Here is a 20,660-nt window from a genome sequence, read left to right as displayed (position 1 = left end):
CCAATACCTACCTCAGAGGTACCATAGTTAATAAGGATGAAATGTGGAGGAACCAGGCTGAGCACATGGTCAGTTTGGTTCAGATCCCAGCAACTCACTTAACCACTATGAGACTTAGTTTCCTACTTTGTGAAGTGGGAATAACACCAATACCTACCTCAGAGGTACCGTAGTCAATAAGGATGAAATGTGGAGGAACCAGGCTGAGCACATGGTCAGTGCCCAACAAGCTGGCAGCTATTAGTATCATGACCATCATTCTCACTCCAAGTGCCCTTTATTCTTCTTAGACTCTATGAAGACCCAGTGAGATGATGACTAAGAGCAAATACGAGCTAGCCAATCCACATGGCAGCCGGAGAATGCTGCCTCATGTGTGGAGCCCCTTTTGGTTCCACAATGTTTATTTAAGTGATCACCCAGCAGAGCTGACAAGAGAGGCTCGTTCCTGTATGTGCTTGCTAAGAGGACAATGAATTGTGCCAAAAACATTTTAAAAGCTTGGAATAATGCCACAATCCCATCAGCCCCTCCTGAATCTGTGTGGACCTTCTGCCCTGACTGCCTCTCCCTGCATGCTGGACTGTACCTTCCCAAGTAGCTCCTCTTGACAGCCAGAAGACTCCTGCTAGGCACTCAGCATCATATTGTGAGATTTGCCCATTTTGCTGTGTGCAGTTGAGGCTGGTTCTTTTTAATTTGTGTTGTATCCTGACACATGAACACAGCACAATGCATTTATCCTGTCTACTACTGGCACTGGATTGCTTCCACTGTGGACTATTAAGCATGGCGTTGCAATGGATGTTCTCATATACTTCTTTTAGTGAACATATGTCCAAATTCCTGTTGTGCATTTACTTAGGAGTGAGGCTGTTGGGTAGGTGTAGATTGAGCTTTAGCAGATGATAACAGGTTTTCCAAGAGGTTTATGCAATGTGTATTTTTATAGTATCCTTTTACTTGATTGTGTCAAAGACATATAACCCATACTACAAAGAACTTACATTGCCCATAAAAGTATCATAAGGAAGCCCTCAAGTAAAGAGGCTTTGGAGGTTTTTCTACCTTCTAGAGTGACAACAGTTGCTGCCATAGGGACAAATACATTTTAAAAACCTGGACTCTATGGTTGGCCAGCCAGATCCTAGACCCCTTCAATACTATCAATAAGGAGAATTCACTGACTTCCCAAAGCTGCCTATTGCATAGCTCAAGTTCTCACAAATCCCTTTCTCCTCCTTTTGTCTGCCCCCAACTTTGGACTGCCCTCTCCATGCCAGTTGCTATGGTTCTAATGCTTGTCTCCTATGAAACTCACATTGGAACTTAATCCCCACTGTGGCAGTTTGAGAGACAGACTCTTTAAGAGGTGATTGGGTCATGAATGCCCTCATGAATGGATTAATCCACCCATGGATTAATAGCTTAATAGGTTATCATGGAAATGGGACTGAGCTGACACCCTGAGCCCCCTGGCCATGTGATACCCTAAGCCACCTCAGTACTCTGTGGAGTCTCCACCAGCAAGAAGGCTCTCACCAGATGTGGTCCTTTAAACTTGGACTTCTCAGCCTCCATCACTGTAAGAAATAAATTCCTTTTCCTTATTTATTAGTCAGGTTCAGGTATTCTGTTATCAGCAATAGGAAACAAATGCATCAGTCTTCTGAGTCTTGACAGTGATACTCCATCCCCACTGTTCTTGTCCAAGTGGAAAGGGCCAGACTGTCCCATAGGCAGAAGGGATCTGGCAAGGCTAGAAAGAGTAGTGCTAGCTTGAAGGATGCTCCACAGTGGTGGAGTCATGACCTTAGACCAGGCCCTGCATTGCCCATGTCCAGAGCTCAGGACATTTCATCTGTAGCTTGGAACTTGGGGTTATAGGAAGATCTCTGCCAAGTCCTACAGTTTCTGGTCAAGAGATCATGGTACTAGAGATAGAACTGAGAAGCAGAAACAACCTGTCTCTATGCTATGCCTGGCCACAAGTGCCAGTCAACTTACTTTCTCACCCCACCCCCAGGGCCAGGCTTCATCTCCCTTCTACATGAGAATCCCTGTTAAGAGGGCACAGGATACAAATAGGGCTCTGAGTCCCCACCTCAGAACACATCCCACCAGCAATTCACTTACTGACTCGATAGCCCAGGCCTTCGGCATGAATCCTCTTGGCCATGAATTGGCCTTCAATCAGTGCTCGAATCTCCACATCCTTGGGGAATGCTGAGACCTGTTTCCAGAAAATGTGGGTACAGAATGAGGCACTCTCGTGGACCATTCATGTATGTGCGTGTGTGTATTTTTTTAAACAACAGCCCATATTTGGAACTCTCTCTCTCTCTCCCTCACACACACACACACACACACACACACAAACACATACACACACACACAAGCTCACAGGCTCACATGTGTATCACTTGGAGGCACCAAAGGCATCACAGAGCTCAGTCTCAAGCAACCAAGAGTTCAAGTTCTACCTCCACTTTTCAGCTCTAGGTCCTTGAATAAGTCACATAAGTTTTGCTGAGTGTCATTCTCTTTCTTAACAGAACTGAGGTAATAGTGGAACCTGTCTTGTAGGGAATATGTAGTTAACACTTGACAAGTGAGAGCCATGAGCCTGCACTGAGAAGCCACCACTGTGGAGTACCCTCCAAGACAGCTACAGAGAGGCACACCCAGCCCCAGGTTGTCGCTGCATCTGCAGCACTGAGACCCACAGTGGAACCTGCCACTCTCTCCTCATGAACTAACGCACTACTGATCTACTTCCAGTTTCCAAGCTGTTCTTTCTCCCTGAAGTCTGCTCCATTCCTTCCACAGAAAGGTGCTTCTCATCCTTTCAGGTCTCAGCCTAGAGGCCACCTTCTCAAGGAGGCCTGTGCCTGACCACCCCTCCTAGGGTAAATCCCCAGACCACCTGCTGTCTTCTCTTGCAGCATTCTGCTCTTCCCTTTTTTAGCCATATCATGTACTGTAATCAACTGTCTCCAATAGGCACCTGGGACATGAAAAAACCACATGAAATACAGAGGGTAGCATATAATTTTCCTCTGGGGCTCAGTGCCTATAGCTCAAGTGACTAAGGTGCCAGCTACATACACCAGAGCTGGCGGGTTCAAATATAGCCTGGGCCTACCAAACAACAATGACAACTACAACCAAAAAATAGCCAGGCGTTGTGGCAGGCACCTGTAGTCCCAGCTACTTGGGAGGCTGAGGCAAGGGAATCACTTAAGCCCAGGAGTTGGAAGGTGCTGCGAGCTGTGATGCCATGGCACTCTACCCAGGGCAACAGCTTGAGGCTCTCTGTTTTAAAAAAAAGAAAAAAAAAATTTTTTTTTTCCTCTCTGGCTGAAGGCAGATTAAGGACCTCAGCATATGACAGGATACCCTCAAGAGACCAGAAAGGATCAGGGCAGATGGGCTTCTCCCCCGGGCCCATCACATGTGCTGTAATCATACATGTGTTCATTCCACTGTCCACTGTCCATCCAGATCAGTGGTTCTCAACCTTCCTAATGCCATGACCCTTTAATTATTTTTGTTGCTACTTCACAACTGTAATTCTGCTACTGTTGTGAATCGTAATATAAATATCTGATACGCAGGATGTATTTTCATTGTTACAAAGGGGTCACAACCCACAGGTTGAGAACTGCTGATCTAGACAGTAGGCTTTGTAGAGCAGGGACCACATACACGCTATTCTCCTTTGTGTCTGCAACACCTGACACCAATCACATGTATCTATTGACTGAATGAATGAGGAACACTACCTTCTCCTTGCCCAATCTAGACTGATGTGCATAAAATAGAACACAGATCTCTTCTCTCTCTGAAAAACAGAAACCAAACTGATTCTCCACCAGAAGACTGAGATGGAACTCCTTACATCTTATACGAAACTTTCCGTTCACAATCCAACATGCTATGCCATCAACTACCATTTAATCCAACACCAATTCTGTTGCAGTCACTAGAGACAGCGTCTTATGAAAGCACCCTGGACATTTACAAAGGTCAGAAACATCTCTCAGCTCGAACCCCAAAATGTGGTGATGACTCTCTGGTAACCATCTGACAGAAGCATTAATTACAAGCAGAAAGAATCAGCTGAATTCTTCCTTAGAGAAGCTGCATTGTGGAGAAGGAAGAAAATAGCAGCTTCAGAGACAGAGAGGACTGGGTTTGGGGCCCCTCGGCCACTTATGACCTTGTGACGACTCTGGGGAGGTTACTCACCCCCAGCCTCTGAGACTGGAAGGAGGGATAATAAGGCCCGCCTCACAGAATTGCTTTGAGAAGAAATGAGGAAGAAATAAGAAACCATGACCATAGTGCCTAGCTCAATAAATGTCAGCGCCTCCCTGTTCCGGAGGCTCTTTCCATCAGGAGGAAATTTGTGATGTAAATCTGTAAGTTCTTGGTAAGTATAGGATAAAGATCACTAAGGAAATAAGTGCTGAGATATTCAGTGATAGTGAGTTAGCAAATGGTAGCCCAAAAGAGAACTCTCAGGCTTTCTGCATTCCTCCTGGAAGGCAAGGACAGTGTCTTCCGGGTTCTGTGAATTCCTCAACATCTAGTTATAGATATATAACTCAAAAGTGTTATATCAATGAGTCAGTGAATTAAGTTCCTAAAAGTAGCATAATTTGATAGTCAATTGCTACATTTAATACTCAAAAGTTGGCTTGGCACCCATAGCACAGTGGTTATGGCACCAGCCACATACACCAAAGGTGGTGGGTTCGAACTCAGCCCAGGCTAACTAAACAACTGCAATAAAAAAAATAGCTGAGCTATTTTTGCTGAGGCAAGAGAATAGCTTAAGCCCAAGAGTTTGAGGTTGCTGTGAGCTGTGATGCCACAGCACTCTACCGAGGGTGAGATAGTAAGACTCTGTCTCAAAAACAAAACAAACAAACAAAAAAACTCAAAAGTAGAGCCAAAGTAGCTCCAAGACCAATAACACACATACCTTCTGGTTTTCTGCATTAAACCTATAACGTCCAGTAATCTCAGGGGTGATTTCCATTACATCAAAATAAAAACCTGAAATAAAATCAGGAAGAGATTAGCTGTCCACAGTTAAAAAACAAAAGATCAGCTTCTCAACAGACTGAAACAAGAGCAGGGTGAAATAACCTCATATCCCTATGTCCCCAGGCCCTCTTTTGTCACCCAAGTGAGACCTTTGAATATTGTTAGTTCCAACAGAGTAGGAAACTGGAGAGGCCTAGACCAGCTTTTCTTAGAGGCAGCTCTTCCTACCTGGCAGCCTGGACCAGGAAGCAGCTGCCCAACCAATCTTAGGGTACCAATATGGGTTTGATCAAGGGAGACATATCCCCATCCTGCTCAGAGCCCACCCAGTGCTGGGAATTTTTCCTGACAGAATCTGTGTCTGGGGCAGAAAGCTCTGCACAGGGAGGCAGCAGAGCAAAGACTGTCATCTCTGACACTGTCACAGGGACCTTGAGGGGACAGAAGATCCAGCTATGGCCTGATGTTCCACTTGGTACATGGAGTAGCAGCAGCCAAGGGGCAGCCTCGCAGCCCTACCCTCATGTAGAACATGGGGCCCCATGCCAACTTGTGAACAGAAGTGTAGATGCCAGGACTGCTTCTCTATGGCCCTGCCCTCCCCCAACTCATGAGGCCCAGGCCCTGCTCCTCTAGCAGGCAGCTGCTGCCCCTTCACAGGCCCAGGCATCACTAGCCAGCCTACCCAGGTTTCCGCTGTTCCCCATCTCTGTGGACCGCAGTGCCTTTGAGAACTCGCTCCAGGAATGGGAAGCAGACTCGTTGCGGATCTTCTCTCTCATGAGGGAGCCATTTTTAAAGCTGTAGAAGTGTACGGAACTCTAAGGGAAGGAGCCAGTGCTTGCTGACTAGACCCACAAAATCTGGTAAAGAGTCTTGGGCAGAGGGCTGCAGGTCAGGCTGGACCACAACACCACAGGCAGTGCACAGCAGGCACCCTGAACCTCAGGTATGTGAGATTCTCCCTCAGATCCCAGGCTGTAGAAATGCCCTTGTCCTGTGCTACTGACACAGAAGACTGCTAAAAAGGAGCCCCAGGTAGAGACACAGAGCTGGGATTTCTCCACCTTCTACCACCTGTACAATGGGGCAGTGCTGGCTAGATTCACTAGACTCCTATATTCTCCAGCAGTTCTTAGGATTTAGAGCCTCAGAAACCTCCTCCCTTAGTAGTCTCAGACAGGTCTTCAAAGGCTTATGGTCAGAGCACAGAGCACATCCCTTTAGTAAGAGCAAGATGTCCTTCTCAGCATTTGTTGAGGGCCCACCATGTACCAGGCAGGTCACACAACTTATGAGGAAATTGTGGCTCAAACATGCAGGATAAGAGGGGTGGGGATTAGGATTTGAACTTGGGCTTGGGAGACTCTGGGTCCCAGGCTCTTCCCTACTCAGCTCTGCTGCCAGCAAGAGCTGATGGGTCCCTGGGGTCTTAGCTGCCCACGTGAGCCTGCTTAGTGGAATGACTCAGGGGCTCTCCATGATCCCAGACCTCCTTGCACCTGCTTCCTTCTCCCCAGGGATGGCGCAGGTCAACACCCACTTACCACAGTAGTGCCATGTAATGCTGGGTGTCAACGGGGCTGCAGAAGATGTGGCCTTCCAGGGTGGGTGTGGGCTCTTGGAGCCACAGAAACAGGGTGTCGCTGGTGCCCAGGCTGACCTGGGGAGAGATGGGCAGAGGTGAGGAGCCTCAGCTTTGCCCACCTAAACTGCCCTCTCCTGGCAATATGCTCCACTTCCCACTGACTTGACCTCTACCACTTCCCTCCTCATGCTACAGACCTCAGAAGACATGTCACTTCCTTGAGAAACCACTTCTGACTCTCCCACACCAATGAGTCAAAAGTCAGCTCCACAGACACGGAAGCTCATGGATCCTCTAGGCTGACTTTCAGAACTTAACACAATTGAATCTAAATAATAGTTTGGGTGATTACTGGTTTCCCAAATGATTTTCTTGCTAGAAGTAAGTCAGATGCATGGGTTATGTCTCCCTTGTACATCTGGGGAGGTCACAACCTTCTGACCCCATATCTGACCTTCTGCCACTGTGCCCACCAAGACTGGTCACTCTCAAGGCAGGCAGGAGTCCAGCCCACACAGCAAAGAGCAATGACCTTTAAGGAAGGAGATGTGGGCCCCTCATGCCCTTCCTCAGCTGCCTTTTGGGACCTATCCAATGATAGGGACCAGGCCCACTGATAGGAAACAAAGATATTGCTGAGCCCTAGCACGTCGGTCACTCAGGGCAGAAAGAGCCTGTGGGTGTGAGAAGTCACCTTACCGCAATGTCACCTTCCTCCAGCCTCATGCCTGCCAGTGATGCTGAGAATGGGAAAGGAGCTTCTGGTTAGCTGGAGGCCACATAAGAACCACAAGGGAAACCACAGTGCCCCCAGATAGGAGACCAGTCCTCACCTTCCCCCGGCTGTGCTTTCTAGAGGAGAGGCAGGAGCAGGGTGAGCTGAGGAGGTCACAAGAGTCAGAGGGTAGGGTCTGTGGCCAGGGCCTCTGATCTGGACCTCTCCTCTGAAGGGGTCCAAACTCCCCACCACTTTCAGGCATTCCCAGGAGTTAGAGAACCACAGGAGGCCAAGATGAGGCACCAAAGGTACATATAGCAGAGAAAGACGGAGGCTAGACAGGAGCATGAGGGGCTTTCCTCCACCCAGTGGTATGTTCACTGTCCATGCCCTGCCTTACACACAAGGCTCACAACAGTGATCTTTATCTGCTTGTCTGCTGACATGCCCTGGCACATAGTAGTGCTCACCGAATGTTGAGTGACTGACCACTCACATGCATGATGGAGAAACAGGGGGTTGGGGAGGAACAGGTGCACTCAGACACAGTGTGAGGTTCACTCAGCAGTGTGTGTCAGAGCTGTGGGTCCAGGAGGCCTACCTCTGAGGACTTGTCCTTAGCAACAAAGGGCCAAGACAGGATGTGCAGCTCAGTGTCATTCAGGTTGCCCAAACGTGGGAGCAACGCCAACTTCCATCCACAGGGGACTGGTTAAATAAATGCTGGGACAACTGGATCCTAAACAACTGCTAGAATGAGGCTGCAGAAGAATACTGCTCAGGGTGATTAAAAGAAATAATGCTTACGCCAGGCACAGTGGCTCATGCCTCCAATCTAGCACTCTAGGAGGCTGAGGCAAACACTTGAGGTCAGGAATTTGAGACCAGCATGACCAAGAGTGAGATCTCATCTCTTCCAAAAATAGAACAAAATTAGCTGGGTGTGGTGGTATGTGCCTGTAGTCCCAGCTACTCAGGAGGTTGAAGTAGGAGGATCCCTTGAGCCTAGGAGTTTGAGGCTGCTGTGAACTATATGATGCCATTGTACTCTACTTAGGGTGACAGAGGGAGACTCTGTCTCAAAAAACAAAAGGAAATAAAGTAAAAGAAAAAAAGAAAGAAAGCTTATTTAGAAGCACAGGAAGAATAGACATAACAATTTTCATCCTAATTTAATGGCTCATTAGGGAAAGGACTACTTTTCCTGGGCCAGGCTGGGGGCAGTTGTCAGGATACTACTCTGCGTGGCCCAAATGGCCTTTCTTCAGAGACCTGAGGGCCCCTCAGGGAGTGGTTTCAGGAAGCCTCCAAGGAGAGAAGGGAAAACAAGGTGTCTGGGTAAGAAACAGTCATTGATAGCTAGACGTCAAATGACAGGGCAGGCACTCAAAAACATGTCCTAGAGTAAAGCTGGGAGAATGGCGATGTTCTGCTTAGAACAAAAAAGATAGCAGCAGGGTGGGTGGGCGTGACTGCCCGCTTTAGTGGCTGATTAGTTTTCACCTAGAGGAGGCAGACTGACCTTTGAGGAGCTCCGGAGGGCAGAATAGGTGGTGGAGCAGGGCAGAATGAGATTTGGGGGGTGGGCGGAATTCTCAAGTGTCCTGCAGGGACACAGTTGGGCTGCTTGGAGAATAAACCAGTACTCACCTGGGTTGTCCCCAGTAAAGGCCACCACTTTGCATCCTGGTGGGAATCCATAGCGCTGGACATGGTAGGAAGAAATGGCTCCCTAAGGAGAAAAAGCAAATGCACTCTGCTGAGGTAAATCCCACCTGCCCAGCACAGCTGCCCACATATCAGGCTTCAGGTCATGGGAGCTAAGGGAATCTTCTGCAGAGGACACCAGTAAGCAAACTCATGGGACTGAATAACTCTTTGCAGGCTTGCTTTATCATCCCAGTGACTGGATTAAAAATACTCAGACATGCAAGAGTAAAGAACAATGTTCTAAGGAAAATAAACCAAAAAAGATGGTGGTGTGGGGGGATTTCTGGAGGAACCACAGCCTGCATGGCCTCCTTTGAGTGGGGACTGCCTCTGAGAGCAGAAACACCTTCTGGACAGGCCTGTATTCTATAGAAACAAGACTTATAAAAAGAAAATTTTCTAAACTTTCTTTCTTTTCTAGGACTACATCTTCATTTCAAAAGTTTAAAATAAATGATGAAACTTTCAGGTACCTCAGAAGAAAATTTTGCTCCATTCAGCAAAAATTTGGATCTTTATCAGAAGCCATCTCTTAGGAAAATAAACATCTTGGCCTATGTTGCCTCAGAAAACAGAGCCTGACAGGGGCTTGTAGGAGGTGGTTTATTTGGGGCAGTGATTCAGGAGGCAGGTGTGGGGACCTGGGAAGAGTGGACAGGGGAGGAGGGAAAGCCAGCTTGAAGGTGCACTGCCGCACAGGTCGCCACTCTGGGCCACTGGGGCTTGATATGCTGGGGGGACATCTCAGGAGCTGTGACTGGACTTGAGGACTGCCCACCTGGAGATAGGCAACAGGAGCCGTTACCCCTCCACAGGGAACTCCCACACTTTCAGGTTCATGGAGCACAAACATGGAGTCAGAGAAGCCCCAAAGTGGAAAATGAAGGAAAAATAGCTCAGGCAGGGTGCTGTCAAGTGACGGCCATGAAATGCCACAATGGCTGACAGAGCAGGTGAGCTGAGAAGATGCAAGGCCTAGAAAGGCCTTAAGAAAGGCCTTGATTTCCCTTCTCTCCTTGGAGGCTTCCTGAAACCACTTAAGAAAGGCCTCGCACAATATATCTCCAAATATTTTCCTGGAGAAAATAAGAGAAAGCTACTTGGGTACCACCTTCAAAAGAAGAGACAATATAAAACATGGACTTTGCTTGGTCTCCCACAACATATGATAAGTATGTGACAAGTAAAGTGCCTTTCTCAGAATCAGTCTGTCCCATCCTCAAGCTGCTTGTCTCTGCACAATCTCCTTTTTAGGGGCAAGTGTCCCAGGTGTGAGACAAACAAAGCCTGCTGCTATGGACAAAACACTCCTCTTGATTTCATATTAAATGAAAAGCTGTGCATGGAATACCACTCCCAGTAGCTTGGCTGTTTCCTGCTTGCCCTTCCTGTGTCTTTCTGCCCTTTATCAGTCTCTTTGGGTCTTGGATTATTAGCTTCTATGGGCAGGATCCCTCTTCTTTCAGCTCTGAGCACTGGACTTAAGGCACACTTTGGATGATGATGGTTTGGCTTTGATGTTCTGCCTCATGGTGGCAAAGGCTGTTCTCAGCATGTCAGTGTGAATCTTACAAGAAAAGGGCTTCTGTGGCTGAGACTCCCAGTGGTGAGTCCTCAGGACAGCCCCATCCTCCTTGTGGCCCAAACCACTCAGCTCTATGACTCTCCAAGCCACAAGGTCCCCTTTTGCTTCCTTCCTGCCAATACTCTGTCCCACACAGGGTTCTAAGTTTCTTCCTACTCCATTGTCTCCACAGAACAACTGAGAACAGGGCCAGCCAGCTGGACATACAAAGCATTCACAGCCAGTGTCCACTCTGAGTAGGTGGTGCCAGTCTAATGGACACATGGTTTGGAAATTATCTGTGGGATCAGGCACTATCTTCAGCACTTTAAACACATTATCTAACCTAATTTGTACAACAGCCTTATACAATACATAGTATTATTCCCTTTGTTTCAAAGGAGGAAACTGAGATACAGTTTACCATCATGGAGCTGACCAACTGATAGTAGAACCAGGATTCGGTGCCAGTAGTCTGGTGCAAGGGCCTGTGCTCTGCCAGGACCTGCTATTTCTTTCAATTTTTCCTAAGACTGCCTACTTCAAGCTTGACTGCTAGCCTCTAGTCCTAGAATTTCAGCGTTCTGTGCTTTTCCTTAGGTAAGTAATCATCTTCGATTCTTTTTCCTATTCTAATAAATTTCTTATGGGATTTTCAAAAGCCTCCCCCTCAACTATAAGGCAGTAATCTATACATTTATATATACACCCAAGTACCTACTACGTGCAAGGCACGGATCTAGACACTTCAATTTAACTTATGTCAAACACTTGAAACTGAAAACCCTCTGCATGTATGCTGGGGTGTGAATAAATGAATGGGGGGGACAAGAAAGAGAAAGGGAATGGCAGTGCGTCCCCAGTAGCCCTGGAAAGGGGACCTACCACTACTGAGCATGATGGTACTGGAGGGCCAAGCTTCTCCTCTAAATGAGGGGCACAGGCACCAAGGCAAGCCTGGGACCAGACTTTGTCCTGTATGTGCAACAAATTCATTCCAGAACCTAAGGAAGGAAACAAAAAAACAAAAAATAGAAACATCTTGAGAAGGGATCTTTTGTGAAAATGTGCAAATCTGGCACACAGTGGATAATTCTCTCCCAGCACACTTGTACCTGGGGCTCTTTCTTCCTGGAATGTGTGTAGCAGGCCAAGTCATTCTGGAACCAGTGAACTAGAGGTCAGCAGGACCCTTGGAAATACATGGCACAACCACCTTTTCCTGATAGTCCTCAAAGACTTAAACCCCACAATTAGCTGGGACATCGACTGTTCTAAGACCTGCCTGGGGCCCAGGGAACGGCCAGCCACATGTTGACCAGGAACCACTCTACATGTCCCTTAGGTTTCAAGGTGTCAAGTCAGAGGCAGCCCAGATGCTGACAAGGTTCAGCTCTCAGGATTTCTCACTCTCCTCTGACTCTAAGGAAAGCTCTCAGACCCCTCCTACCTCCTCCTGCTGGTCACTGAGATCAGCCCACTATGTCTCTTCTAAAACTGCCTCCTGCTCCCAAGGCTTCCCTGAGGATGCGAAAGGATGAACTCAGAGCACAGGTGGGAGACTTCCCCCTCACTGGGTCAACGTGAAGGCAGACAGAGGTGGGCTGTGGGGCTGACAGTGTCATGTGCCCAGGTTCGGGGGTGCTTAGATGGATGGCTTCTCAGGGGAGCAGAGCAGAAAGCCTCATGGACCTCTGGAATGTGGCAGGACTTTTCCCAGATGTGCTCCCACCACTAGGGTGGGTGTGGAGAACCAGGTGGACACTCAGGCTACCCAGGCTGAATGTTATAGAGCCAGCTGTAGGGAACCTTATCTCCTCCTCCAGATTGTGAGTGAAGCTCAGGACCACTCCTTAGTCATCTTACTTTCTCTCCCTGAATCAGACTGATGTCTGGCAACCAACAACCCTCAGAAACTTCCCGTGAACTCCCCTGAGGCTCGGAGCATTCCCAGACTCCTTTCTGCAGCTGTGTCCATAGATCTGGGACTTGCACTGCTTTCCTCCTCACTCTGTCCATATTCTTTTTTCTCTTTGACTCTCTAGTCTAGTCCTTTAGCAACTTCCTCCCAGGTTTCCCTCCTTGGTGGCAACATGTGCAGTTTATTCTTGACCAAGTTTTGATTCTAGAAGCTTACGACTGAGTTCAAACGTCAACAAAAACTTCCAGAAATAGCTCCTTGTGGAGCCAGATTCCAACATGGTCCCTGATGATCCTCCCTTCCTGGTGTTCACACCTTATGAGGTTCCCCCAACACTGTTCAGAGCCACACTGTACCTGCTGAGTGCCAGCAAGATGAGGCAGAAGCGATGGCATGCCACTTCAGGATTAGGGCATAAACGGCTCTGCACCTGTCCCTCACTTCTCCACCCTCCCTGCAATGTTATCAACAGTCCTATGGAGGCCCACATGTGAGGAAGTGAGGTCTCCTGACAACAGTGATGTGCATGATCCTGCAGGGGTGGGTCCTCCAGCCCCTCTCGAGCCTTTAGATGACTGCAATCCCGGCTGCCAACTTGACTATGTTTCAGGAGATCCTAAGCCAGCAGGATCACCCACGTAAGCTGCTCCCACATTCCTGATCTTCAGACATTATGTGAGAAAATAAACATTTGTGGTCTCTAGCTACTAAGTGTGGGGTCATTCCAGGGGTGTCCAACTGTTTGGCTTCTCTATGCCACACTGGAAGAAGAGGAGGTATCTTGGGCCACATATTAAATACACAAACACTGCTAAAAGCTGATAAGCAAGAAAAAGTTCTGTGCGTAATTTTCATGATATCTGCCACGACGGGTAAGCCAAAAATCCTCACATAATGTGCACGCAGCCCTGGGGCCATGGATTAGACACAGGGTGGATGATGCTCCCACTGCCCACATGCCCATGTGCTGCACGCACTGACCAGGTACTCCGCAGCACTCTGAGCTTACCATCGCTGTAGTCAATTGGAGAGTAAGCACCAAGGAACAGGGAAGCAGCAAAGCTACTGACCAAAGAAATTCTCTGTAAAAGAAAGAAACACCATGAGAGAGATGACTCACTTCCACATACCCTAAGCTACTGAATGCTCTTGACACACACACATACCCCTTGAGAGGAGTTTCAAATTGGGGGAGGAAGTGGAAACTTTAAACAAAATGCTGAAGTAATGGTAGAGACTGAGTATCTCAGAGAAGAGCAGCTAGAATACCAAGAGCCAACTCATCAGGAGAGCACTCACTCTGCAGTTCCTCACAGGCACAATACACAAAAGCCCTGTGAGAAAGCCATGCTTTGGGAAGCTGGTTTTCCATCCAGAATCTATATGGTAGGGAATGTGATGCCCTCCCACCATTTCTGCAGTTCTCATGTCTGGCCACGAGTCTAGAACTAACCCAGACACTCTCACGGCTCAGGAAAGCTGGCCCCTTAAAAACTACAGATCCCAATCATAAGCCAGAGGAATCAATGATGGGTTTTAAATGCTAGCTTTGGGTCTGTGCTTTCACACAAGAACCATGGGCCTTGGCCCCATGGAGAGAATGCTGTCACCTGTTGTCACTCATCAGGCTACCTTCCTTATACACACAGAATTCAGGGAGGGTTTTTATCCTCCCCACCCAAAGCCCACATTAATAGCTAGTACTACAGAATAATCTGGAATCTTGAATCATTAAATAAATGAACTGCAGGTTAGTTTCCAAGACTAAAAAGGCACTTTAATTTAATATGAGCAGATAATTTTCTTAATACAAGATGAAAATCACCAGCCAGGGTGTGGAGCTGCTTCTCAGGCAGTATTCAGTGCTTGCTTTCAGTAACTGTGGAATCAGGAATGAACCTTGGTACCTACAGGCTTTGGCTGGAGGGCCATAGCTGGGAACACAAAGGGTCAGCCCTACACACTTCCAAAGAAAACTCTGACCCCATGCCAATCACAAGCCTGGTAGTTGTCCCAGGTTAACCACACAGGAAATTGAGTGGGCATAGGCAGAAGGCACCACATCTCCTACTCAGGGGTCTTAAGAAGACTCTGGTTTCCACAGCTCCCACCATGACCTTGACCTTGACCCTGACCCTTTCTGGTCATGAAAGCCCCTGATTTCTCTCTCCCACATTCTATCTTTTCCCTTTTCTTGGAAATGGCACAATAATGAGAAATAAAGCAAATTGAGTACATCATTTACAAGTATCTGCTTGTCAATGTTTTCAGCCACTGTACAAGAGATATATTTATGTTAAAGTATGATAAAAGGAATTCAACTGTGACTTTTAATCAAACAGGAATGTTTAACCAACCTCCGTGTGTGAGTAGGCCTCAGGGTTCTGCTGGTAAATCTTTGCAATTTGGTTTCCTGTAAAACGCTGGAGAAGGAGTATAAATTCTTAGAAACCCAAATCCCACACAGAATGAATAATCAGCTCCATACAGCGAGTTTAGTGTAGCATGCTCTGCATTCTAGTGGATAGTATAAAAGCTTTGAAAAGTAAGCCCCAAACCTGGGAATGCTCAATATCCACTGGACACCCAAGGCAACTTGATTTTGGCTTTTGACTCCTTTAAATATTCTTGGTAGTAACAATCACTCTGTACCCACAGGATATGAAAGTGAGAGCCTCTCCCACGACAGAACTGGACAACATTGTGTGAATGGCCCTTACTCTTCATACAGCAGAAGGACTGCTCTGACCAGGGCACCAGTGCAGCGGACTCAGGTATTTTTCCCCATCCACGTTCTTATTCAGGTAGCCTAACTAGGATTGCCCTATCCCCAAGACCCATTCTTTAGAATAGTCAGGTGACCCAAGCTGGCCAAATCATAGCAACCTCTGGGACTATGGCTGAAATCAGCAGAATAGAAGCAATCTTTTCATTTTTAATTATATCAGGTATTATACTATCTTACATGCACTGACTCCTCTCAGTTTCAGATCAACTCAAGTGTAAGTCCTGTTCTTACCTCCAAGTTACAGAGGTTGAGATGGAGGTGCCACCCTCACCCCATGCACATTAGCTCAATGTGAGGAGCAAGGCTGTATGATACCTAGCCAAGCCTGGGAATATGCAGGAGCCCTGCCTTTGTCCAACAGGTACATAGGGCAGCAGGTGGCCTGGATCAGGACCTATGGGCCAGGATGCCTGGTCCTGGCTTTGAAGGACAAACAGCCCCACACACTTATGTGATTCCTATAGAGGCAGGTTGCCAGCTAATATTCTCCCAGACACTCAGGGAGAAGGGATCAGAGCCTGTAACCAGACCATCTTTCTAGTCTCCAGCCAAGCAGGGCACTGCTTACCTCGTAGGCGCGGGACCCGGTGAGGCAGCTGAGAGCCTGGGCCCCACCCATAGCAGCCTCCAGCTGGCGGCACTGGGTGGTAGTGCTGGAGTCCATCCACACCGGGCAGTCACTGATGGAGAAACAGGCCTGAAAGGAGCAAAAGTGAGGGTTGAGGTCTGTCCACTGACTTGGAGAGAACTGCTGCAGAGCTGGTGGCCACAATGCTGCCCATTATAGCAGGTGCAGTTTCTCAGGTGACTTTGGAGACCTATGGGCAATCCCTTCATGCCCAAACCTCTGCCTAGCACAGTGGGGTCTCTCCCTAAAAGCCTGAAGTTGAAAGGATCTTCCAATGAGGGCACCTAAGCATAGAAGCTGGAATGAGTGGGGGAAACATACAGCCATGGCAGATAATGGGTTTCCTGGGGCACTTGGAACCTGGGGGTGGGGGGTGGGGGAGAAAAACCCAAGCTCTACCTTCCCAGCAGTTTCACCAGGAGACACTGTGCACCAGGAAAGATTCTTGACTGGGGTGAGGGCAGGAAACATGTGATAAGGATGGTTTAGCACCTAACCCTCTGTCCCAACACCAGGTAGGCTCAATCCAGGGAAACAGGGCAGACCACGCTCACAAGACTTCTGCCGAAGCCACTGTCCTCCACCTCAATAATGCACAGGGATGGGGGCCCTTCTTCCCGCTTTGTAGAACTTTCTCAGTTTCCATGAGACAGGCCAGTTACCTGCAGTTGCTGATGTAGTGGGAGGTCTGGTGATAGGCTTGTCAGCACCCGACTGGCTCCAGCCTTCCAGTAAATACTTCCATGTTGCTGTCCAGGGAAAACACAAGCACATGTTCATGGCCACACACTGCTATCACAGCTTTCTGGAGACACAGAAGGACCCATACCACATGCCAAAGAACTTGGCTCTAAGCCTGCCGTACCACCTCTAAATCATAGAGATCATCCCCTCTGTGAGACTTAGTTTTGATAAAGTGGGAAGGAACTCTGGCTTGTCCACCCTACATCTTGTAGAAAGAGGCTAAGAAAAAACTACCGGTCTAGATTTTAGTGTCTTTGGTAAAATATATATATATATATTTTTTTTTAATTTTTTAATTTTTATTTATTTATTTTTAATAAAGTCTCACTCTGTCACCCTGGGTAGAGTGCTATGGCATCATCCTAGCTCAGAGCAATGTCAAACTCTTGGGCTCAAGCGATCCTTTTGCCTCAGCCTCCCAAAGTAACTGGAACTACAGGTGCCCACCATAACACCCAGCTTATTTTTTCTATTTTTAGTGGAGATGGGGTCTTGCTTTTGCTCACCTAGTCTCAAATTCCTGAGCTCAAGCAATCCATTGGCCTTAGCCTCCCAGAGTGCTAGAATTATAGGCATAAGACACTGTGTCTGGCCATTTTTACAGATATTGCTTAGAGTATTATCTATAATTCATTTGCTTATGCACACACCCATTAATTCATTCATTCAGCAAACATTTACCAAGCACATAGATCATACCTGGCTTGGGACAAATGAATAAGATATTACTGTCCCTATTCATCAGGCTACTGGAATAGAGTCAGAGGAAGAAACACAAATGTACGAGTATAAAACCCTGGGAGCTGCAGTGAGAGTGCCAAGCAGCCAGGGTACAGAGAGGTAGAAGTGGACATGAGTACAGGAGAGTTCCAGAGTAGGGTGTGTGCTTTGTGCAGGGAGTGTCCACAGGTGGGAAGGCTCAAGGGTGGCATTCTAAGCAGTAGGCCTGAGGCTAAACTAGGGGGTGGGTGATTGGCTGGAGAGGTGGTAGCCTGAGTACCAAGGACCTGATACTCATGCCCGTTAGGGTTTATCTTGGAGGTGGTGGGACTCTAGATTGGCAGGGAGTAAGGTACCAGGGCTTAGAGTCATGAGGAAGGTAGGCTGGAGGCAGGCAGGCACAGTGAAATATGACAGGCACTTGGCCTGGGGTGACAAAGGTGATGCTGGAGAAAAGGCAGTAGGCTGAAAAGTCCTGAATGAGTAAGCAGGACATGGGGACTCTTGGATCTGGAGTGTGGAGGTGGAGGAGTCAGGAATGACACCTGAGTCATGCCCCTGGGCAGATAGGGAGAATTCCCTGAGAAAGGGAACCCAGGGAGAAGGAGGTCTGTTTGAAGCATTTGTGGGATGCCCAGCTGTGAAGACAGGGGCATGTCTAGGAGGGAGATGGGTAGCCTGGGCTGGGGTTCAGGACAGAGAAGTAGGCAAGATCACCTGTTTAGTTCAACAGGAATCAGAACAAAATATCCTTGTTAGGTTAGTGAGGAGAGAGGCCATCTTCAGAAAAATTAGTCAGCGTTCTCTAGTAAGGATGTGAAACATGGTAATCCAGCAGGGAGAAAAGTGATTCTAGCCTGATAAAGTGACTGGAAGGTGAGCCTGGACTTGGGTCCTGACCTCTTCTCGTGGTGACGTGATCTTGGGCAAGTGACACACTTCTCTGTCCTTTATGCAAACATCAATGATGAGAACAGTAGCTAAAATGAAATAAGCTTTCCTACGTACTCAGCACTGTTCCACATACTTAACACTCACAATGACCCTACGACAGGACATGGAGGCATCAGAAGGCTGGATAACATGCCCTGGTCACTGCTTGTCACTAGTAGGGCTGAGGACCAAACCCAGGAACATCCCCAGAGCCTGTGCTGACCACTGCACAGCACCACCCTGTAGAGTCACTGCGAGGATTAAGGTGGATATTGTATGTAACGGCCTCACTGCTGAGTCTGGCATACACTAAGTGCTTGGTCAATATTCCTTGATATTATTGTTACTAGTCTTTCTATCTTTAGTATCATTCCTTACTTTGTTTTTACCTTCAGGATACAGCAAAGCAATTTTGGTGCCCCCTCAATTCTTGGCAAATGCTTCCTCTGCCAGTGTTAGAGGGCCTCTATTGAGTTCTCTTATCACATGTCCTATTTTGTATAATACTAAACCATAATAACTATCTCATATTTGTTTTTGCAAGAAGACAAGTTACAGAGTCTTCAAGGTAAAATAGTTTTAGAGCTGTCATCTCAGCACCCACGCCATTCCCCAGGACAGTCACCCTCACCCGGCAGACAGAGGCTGCTGCAGACAAACCTGGCCTGCCCCAGACAAGGCTAGGACTTGCGAGAAGTCAAAACCTGAAGCCTTCATCTTCTCCAAGAGGATGTCTAGAGCCTGGGAAGAAAAAAAGCACACATTGTGATTGTATTGAACCACAGAATCAACCAAAGGGCACAGCTGGAATAGGGACTAGCAAAGCCAGGAACAGGTCTAGTCCTGGGGGCTGCTTAGGATCAGAAATCACCCTGACCCCAATCCTAACCTGGCTGTTTCACCCTCTGTCCACCTCCCCAGGTAAAGGCCATGGCCTATAAAATACCCTGGACTTGATCACTGGGACCTCTTTATACCAACTGTTGCCTCTGCCCTTTGGCCTGTTTTAGACCTCTGAAGTACCTTCCAGCCAGGACAGGGGTGGGGAACCTGTAGCCCTTAGGCCACATGTAGCCTTCTAGGTCCTTAAGTGCAGCCTTTTGACTGAATCCAAATTTTACAGAACAAATCCTTTTATCTTTATTACTAGATTTTTATTTGCCTTTTATATTTTTATTTAATTTTTAAAACTAATACATTTAAAATACCAAAGAATAAAATAAGTTTCAACAAAATAATTGTCACAGAGTGACTGGCACAATCAGAACATTAATAAACACACCATAAGGGCTAAATTGATGGTTGCTATTCATGATTTAGTTCTAACTCCCCTGCTTGACTGGTGCCACTACCACATGAGACTGGCTGGTGAGAGTATACGGGGGATGAGTTCAGCAGTCTGTTACCAGCTTTTGACAACAGTGCACTGTGTTTCTGTTTGGAGTGGAATTTGTAAACAGTTGCACAACTCAGCAGTATTTTTAAATTTTGTCTGCTTAAAAGACCATCATGTCAAAGAAGACCAAGAGAACATTGAAGGAAGAAAAAAAAATTTTTTTTTTTTTTTTTTTTGAGACAGAGTCTCACTTTGTTGCCCAGGCTAGAGTACCATGGCCTCAGCCTAGCTCACAGCAACCTCAAACTCCTAGGCTCAAGCAATCTTGCCTCAGCCTCCAGAATATCTGAGACTACAGGTGCCCATCACAATATCCAGCTAATTTTTCTATTTTCAATAGAGACAGGGTCTTGCTCTAGCTTAGACTGTTCTCAGACTCTTGAGCTCAAGGGTCCTCCTGCCTTGGCCTCCCAGAGTACTAGGATTACAGGCATGAGCTACCTTGCCTGTCCTAGAAAACAGATTTTTTTTTTTAATGAGGATTGGGAATTGCAATATTGTCTCCTTTCTGCTAAAGATGACTTGCTTGCTTTGTGATACTGTAATATCAACATTTTTTTTTTTTTTTGAGACAGAGTCTCAAGCTGTCACCCTGGATAGAGTGGTGTGGCATCACACCCCCCAGCAACCTTCAACTCTTGGGCTTAAGCGATTCTCTTGCCTCTTTTTATTTTTTTTTTAAATTATTTACTTATTTAACTTTTGTTGTTGATGCCGTTTTTGGCTCGGGCTGGGTTTGAACACGCCACCTCCAGTATATGGGGCTGGCACTCTATTTATTCCTTGAGCCATAGGCGCCTCCCTATAATATCAACATTAAAGGAATTAAATGCTCATGAGCATTAAACCATTCATAAGGACCACAAATATTTTAAATTAGGGGGAGAAAAGTGAA

The 20,660-nt window shown here is 47.2% G+C and overlaps 1 protein-coding gene across 2 annotated transcripts in view; it reads right to left on the bottom strand.

The window, feature by feature from the left end:
• XYLB (xylulokinase) overlaps positions 1–20,660 on the bottom strand; it is a 49,570-nt gene that overhangs the window by 15,251 nt on the left and 13,659 nt on the right. For both annotated transcript variants that reach the window (XM_003794545.3, XM_012808056.2), the window contains exons 4-15: positions 19,030–19,110; positions 16,635–16,721; positions 15,913–16,041; positions 14,914–14,979; positions 13,566–13,638; positions 11,521–11,639; positions 9,012–9,093; positions 7,343–7,383; positions 6,603–6,718; positions 5,741–5,856; positions 4,991–5,064; positions 2,137–2,233 (exon numbers count right to left, since the gene is read on the bottom strand). In XM_003794545.3, the coding sequence (XP_003794593.1) occupies positions 2,137–2,233; positions 4,991–5,064; positions 5,741–5,856; positions 6,603–6,718; positions 7,343–7,383; positions 9,012–9,093; positions 11,521–11,639; positions 13,566–13,638; positions 14,914–14,979; positions 15,913–16,041; positions 16,635–16,721; positions 19,030–19,110 (1,081 nt within the window). The remainder of the gene's footprint in view (positions 1–2,136; positions 2,234–4,990; positions 5,065–5,740; positions 5,857–6,602; positions 6,719–7,342; positions 7,384–9,011; positions 9,094–11,520; positions 11,640–13,565; positions 13,639–14,913; positions 14,980–15,912; positions 16,042–16,634; positions 16,722–19,029; positions 19,111–20,660) is intronic.

Source organism: Otolemur garnettii, unplaced genomic scaffold (genome assembly GCF_000181295.1).
Source record: "Otolemur garnettii isolate 467f Iridium unplaced genomic scaffold, OtoGar3 scaffold00082, whole genome shotgun sequence".
Taxonomy (NCBI): Eukaryota; Metazoa; Chordata; class Mammalia; order Primates; family Galagidae; genus Otolemur; species Otolemur garnettii.
The sequence above is the reverse complement of the archived record's forward strand: the minus strand, read 5'-3'. Positions and strand labels throughout refer to the sequence as shown.